General features: G+C 36.5%; 1 protein-coding gene across 1 annotated transcript; it reads right to left on the bottom strand.

The window, feature by feature from the left end:
• Window positions 1–1,546: 1,546 nt before the first annotated feature.
• Window positions 1,547–3,786, bottom strand: LOC114755387 (cytochrome P450 CYP736A12). The gene is made up of 2 exons (XM_028944262.1): window positions 2,979–3,786; window positions 1,547–2,428 (listed from the first exon to the last, which is right to left on the bottom strand). Exons 1-2 carry the CDS (start codon window positions 3,669–3,671, stop codon window positions 1,616–1,618), a joined length of 1,506 nt encoding a protein of 501 aa, XP_028800095.1. The 5' UTR covers window positions 3,672–3,786; the 3' UTR covers window positions 1,547–1,615.
• Between the last annotated feature and the right edge of the window lie 2,284 nt (window positions 3,787–6,070).

The following is a 6,070-nucleotide window of genomic DNA, read 5'->3' as shown; positions in this document are numbered from 1 at the left end:
ATTAATTCAGTAAATTTTTTTGTATAAATTTGAAAATATTAAGAATTATTCGGAGGGAGCAGTAAAAGTACATGGAATTATACAATGTCATCTAGCGTAATCCCTGAGTTTTATAATGTCATCATTCGTGGTTTTCACACTCTTCAGAAACTTTTATTTTTAGTACGTAAACAGTACACATGGATATTGGCATTTTATTGAAGTTTTCTTTTCGTCGATATTTCAACAGGGGAAGAAAAGAGGGAGATATTAAATGTATATAATTATATATATATGCTATATTGAAATATTGAAATAGGCAAGACGTCTCATTATACATGTAGTAGTAGAAGGAGCTAATCTCTCAAACCAATATTTGAATTCTCGCAAAGAGAAGTATCTACATTTAGTGCCCTATAATGCTTCAAATAAGATTATTTCCAATACTCAAACATATAAATTATGCGTATTTTCCAGATTGGTTTATTCTTCAAATGCTTCACTAGACAGGCGACAACTTGGAATTGCTAGTAGGTGGTTGGCTCTTGTTATTGAGAGTCCAAACTCCTTACTCATGTCCAAATTTGTAGGACTCGTACCAGAAGGAAGCTCCCAATTAAAACAATGCGCCAGTTGAGCTATAACCAGTTTCACTGTCCTGAGACCCAACTGAATCCCTGGACAACCTCTTCGACCAGAACCAAATGGTATCAACTCATAATCTTGTCCTTGAAGCTCTATGCCATTGTTCATAAACCTTTCTGGGTAAAATGTTTCAGCATTATTTGACTACACATTGGAATCTCTTCCTATGGCCCATGCATTTATAAGAACCCTTGATTTTTTCTCAATGTGATATCCACCAATTATGATATCTTCCCTTGTTTCTCGAGGAAATAACAGTGGCCCTGCAGGGTACAGCCTGAAAGTCTCCTTCCCCGCCAAATCCAAGTAATTAAATTTCATTAAATGTAGTTCCTCAACCTTCTGCTCATTCCCACTATACTTTTTATCTCATCTTGAAGATTTTTCATCACTCTTGGATGTTTGAAGAGTTCTGAGAAGACCCCTTCAATTCCCGCTATAGAAAGATTCCATATGGACTATGAGGGGGGGGGCGTGGGGTATAAGCTGTGCCGCTCGCAAAAACGACGTCGTACAATTGGAGGAAAATGGATGTTCTGGAAGGCAGAAGGTAGCCTGAATAAGAATGTCAGAAAAGGAGCAGGGCAGGCATTGCCAATTTTGAAGAAACCATTTTGAATATTGATGTTTTGGCCTCTTGCGATGAATATTTTTCAACCAGCAATTATTTTGAAATACTATTTTGAATATTTTTCCAGTCACTAATTTCCAATTCCAACCAGTTACCCAAGCATCACCCACAGGCGTAACAAACAGAGATGCAGAATACTCTGTTTATCACTCTCTCTCTCTCTATGTATATATATATTCATATGAGACTACCTAACAGAATAGGTACGTGCCATTTTATTTATTACTTCCTGTCCTAATCATAAGATATTATCTATAAATTATAAATGAGGTCTTATAATTAAGACCGGAGGTAATATTAAACTAGCCACTCTACATATCATATTTATTGTACGTCGGTACAGGGCACTCCAAACAAGTTTTAATGGGACTTAATGCGAGAAGTTGGCACAGCATACAGGTTCTTGGCTCTTGGGAGTGACAAGCCAAATTTCTCACTCATGTCCAATTCATTCGGATCCTGTCCCAACGGAAGCTCCCAATTAAAGCAATGAACCAATTGAGCTACGACGAATTTAACTGTAACCAAACCCATGTGTATCCCAGGACATCCTCTGCGACCAGATCCAAACGGTATGAACTCAAAGTCAAGTCCTCGAAAGTCAACATTCTTCTCAACAAATCTCTCTGGACAGAAATCTTCGGCATTAAACCAGACCTTAGGATCTCGTCCTACTGCCCACATATTGATTAGAACTCGAGTGTTTTTCTTCACATAGTAACCACCAACTACCGCATCCTCCGTTGACTCTCGAGGGATCAATGCTCCTGCAGGGTATAATCTCAGGGTCTCCTTGATCACCATATCTAAATAATGAAGCTTTGCTAAGTCTGTCTCTTCCACCATTTTGTTCCTTCCAACCACAGTTTCCAGCTCTTCTTGAAGGGTTTTCATAACCCTAGGATGCCTTATCAGTGAAGATAAGGCCCACAAAATGACAGAGGTAGAAGTTTCGAATGCCCCAGCAATCATGTCCAGTACAATAGCCTTAATGTTGGTTCGTTCAATGCCATAGTTTTGTCCATCCACGGCGTGGTGTATCAATGAGAGCAGTATGTCTATGAAGTCTTGTCGGTCCTTTGGTGAGTTAATAGCACCTTCATGCTCTTCAATTATCTTCTCTAGTATTTCGTCAAATGCTTTACTGATTTTTGTGATGGCTCGTTTCAGTCCCTAATCGTATAGCACAACTTCAATTGATTAAGGGTCCAGTACTATTTATTTGATTTTACCTACTCTCTTTAATATAAAAATTAGTTCACTAGTTTGAAGAGAATAAAAAAATTTGTTAAATTAGTTATTTACAATAAATAGTTACTGTTTTCATAAAATATTATTGCTAATCATGCATATTAATTAAAACTATTATTTTAATAAAATCTTTAACATATGTAATTATTAAAAAAATTATTTTGAAAAAAAATAAACATAAAAAATAAAACTGATTACAGTCTTATATTTAAAATTAAATTAAAAATCAAATTTGCTAGCATATTAAGAATATGAGGTAGTATAATTGATTATCACTATGAATGACCCCACATATGTGCCCAACGTCTAGGCGAAGTGATTCCATTAGACTCAGGGTATCCTATGTATTTTTTAACAAAGTTGGTTCAATCATGTCGTCAAAAAAGTTTTCTTTAAAATAAAAAAATGTACAGTGCCTCTAAAATTCGGGGAAAAAATAGGAAAATAAAAGATAACGGAGTTTATTTCATACCTGAAGATCAAATCGCCCAAGCCAAGGCACGACATCCGCTAGATTAAAAGCACCGGTGAGCCTCATTGCTTCGTGAATATACACCTTCAAATCAAGTAAGTCAGCGTTGTGACACCCCAGTATCATTTTATAGACAATGTTCTCTATAAGCCCGGACACAACCTGGCTCACGTCTACAACCTCACGCGCCGCCGCAGCTTCTTCAAGGGACTTGACAACGGCCTGCAACTCTTCCCTCCTCAGAGGAGCGAAAGACTCCACTTTTGACGCACTGAGAAGATGCAAGGTGCACAATTTCCTCATGTTCCTCCAGTAAGGTCCATACTGGCAAAATACGATGCCTTTGGATCCATAGGTAAGGATGTCGTTGGCTTGAAGCCTGGGACGGCTGGCAAAAACAGCGTCGTTGGCCTTGAGCAACGCTTGGACGGCTTCCGATGAGGAAATTATCACCGCCGGTACTTGTCCTAACCGAAAGGACATGATGGGTCCATACTTTCTGGACATGGATTGAAGGTCGCGGTGGGGGAGTTGACCCAAAAAATGGAGGTTACCGATGATCGGCAGAGCCGGTGGACCTGGCGGTGGCTGTCTCCCATTCTGGCCATGTCTGCTGTGTTTCCGACGCTGTGTTAGGATGAAGAGAAACGAGAGAAATATCACTGCAGGGATGGCTAGCGTTGAAGGATCCATGTTTGATGATAGGCTTCAATGAGATTGTTTCCGTCTTGTGGTGTTCCAGTCAAAGTAGCACTGGAGGAGGGGGATTTCATGAGGTCCGATGAAGCAATCCGACTTTGTCAGTAAGAATATTTAAATGATTAATACTCCTCCGTTATTTAATATAAAACTCAATTTTTAAATTGGTTTTGTTCTAAATATAAGATCCATTTATCATATTTATCAATTTTTTTTAGATTACTTCTGTGGATACTCCTTCAACCATAATCAAGTAGAAGAGGGAGATGAGGTATTAAGAAATATGATTACGGTGTTTTAAGAAAAATGTGTCACTTTTCTTATAATTAACTAATTTAACTAACTTTTTTAATCTAATCAAATTAATTAAATGAGTCTTATATTAAAGATCGGAGGAGTATTAGTCAAGCATTAATTAGCCGCCTGAGCTCTTAAGCGTTCAAACTTCAAAGTTCAAACTTGAAAGCTGGCTCCCGTTGAAAAACAAAAATATCTAACATCCAGCTAATAAAACTAAAATTAATAACAAGTTGATGCTATTGACTTGCTCGATGGGACTTTGGAACTTTTTAACGACTTGTTTTTTCCTTGACGCCTTGCTAACTTAATAAGGACCTGTTTGGGATAGCGATTAAAGTTCTTTTTAAACACGATTTATATAAGTTGAGATAAAACTTTTTTCATATACTTATTTTGTATTCTGTAAATTATGATTAAAAAGTTATTTATAAGTTGTTCCAAACAGGCCTTAAGTGATATGGCCTGAAAAATATGGGTGCCTTGTCCTTTTTTAAAAACTTTTTTCAAAGTAAAAGAAATAGTGGATCTGGATTTAAAATTATATATTACATCTTGTCTTTAATATAAGAGTTAATTGATTGATTTAAAGAGATTAAGAAAATTAATTAATTTAGTTATTTGTAATAAATAGGTGTAATCTTTTCTAAAATACCCTTATTAATCATGTGTATTAGTCAAAATTATCATTTGGTGGAATATTTAACCTGTGTAATTACTACAAGGATTATCTTAAAAAAATAAATAAATATAAAAGTGAGTTGAGATCTGTAATGGACTAAATCCAAAATATTTCAACACAATGGAATCACAAGTATATTCATAATATTCAACCGAGCATCTAAAAATACATTCAAATACCACTATAAACAAATCGACAGAAACAAAAGAAATAAGATATTGGGGGAGGGGAAGGAGACGAGAGCCACAGAGATATTCCAAGAATAGGACCAGAAAGAAAACCATACAATTCATCCACATCCTTTTCACTAACACCCTCCCTTGATATATAGCCTCAGTTATAGCCTCAGTTTCACGTTGTTGGGATTCCTTTCTCATTCGGTTATCTATAGCGGCATCATGCAGAGACAACACTTATAAGGCAACCACAAGCCACATGTCTTCCTTGTGTCCCACAAATATTTGTTAGATTCATGACATTACCCTCCCCATAAAGATTGACCTCGTCCTCAAGGTCAAAATGAGGATAAATGTGACTAAAGAGTTTGAGATTCTCTGTCATATAAAGCTTGCATATATGGTGCTATTCATAAGAGTAAAAAGCCAAGATAGGCTTTGTCCTTACATAAGAGAATATGACAAGAAGAGGGAGAAACACAATAATTTTGGGGTCAAACCCAATCAGCTTCATTGAAAATAGATAGCCAACTAAATAAAGGCTATGCTGCACATTTTGCTCTTTGAACAAGATTTCTATACTCATAGCAAGCGCCAGAATTTTAAAATAAGTCCAAATGAGGCCTCTGAATATATCAATCAAACCAATGTTGGCTATTAATTCCCATAAACCTTGACTATAAGATGGCATGCTAAAAATAGGACAGCACATTGGTATAACAATAGAAATTGAGCACTTTACACATCCAAAGTCTTGCAAATTCCATAGTGCCACCCCTAATCCCTGCGACAAGTAGGTCGGCCCAAAATTTCTCATTAGTGATATTGTGATCAGATACAAGAATATAATCCAAACAAATGTATATCAGATGATGATTGCCTAATTTTCGTGAGAAGATGGTCTTTTGAATATAACGAGGGAAAGTGCTAAAGCCTCCATAAACTACTCCAAGACTTAGATAAGCCAGAGTGAGCACAATCGCCCTAGATAGCTTCTTTAAATTTTGTTGAGACATTCCATCTTCCATGAATTGATCAGACAGGTTCATAGCAGAGATATAATCCAAATGAATATATAGTAGATGATACTGCCCAATGATTAGCCATTCAAGGGGTTGAAGGACGCTGAATACAAAGGTAAAAAGCTCGTATACTGCAAGGTGTTGAAATAAGCTTAAGATGAGTCCATCTTGCACAACTAATATAAGCCACAGGACATTTTGTAATTTCATAGTTCC

The sequence above is a fragment of the Neltuma alba genome, unplaced genomic scaffold (genome assembly GCF_004799145.2).
Source record: "Neltuma alba isolate B1F8T4 unplaced genomic scaffold, ASM479914v2 tig00010268_pilon, whole genome shotgun sequence".
Taxonomy (NCBI): Eukaryota; Viridiplantae; Streptophyta; class Magnoliopsida; order Fabales; family Fabaceae; genus Neltuma; species Neltuma alba.
Note: the sequence above shows the minus strand (reverse complement) of the source record. Positions and strands in the feature narration are given on the sequence as shown.

What these genes read in the sequence shown, in the direction of transcription:
- LOC114755387 (XM_028944262.1), bottom strand. Translation starts at nt 3,671, where the DNA reads ATGGATCCTTCAACGCTAGCCATCCCTGCAGTGATATTTCTCTCGTTT. An exon ending in TTGGGCGATTTGATCTTCAG is followed by an intron (nt 2,429 to 2,978) that starts GTATGAAATAAA and finishes CTATACGATTAG; the next exon opens with GGACTGAAACGAGCCATCAC.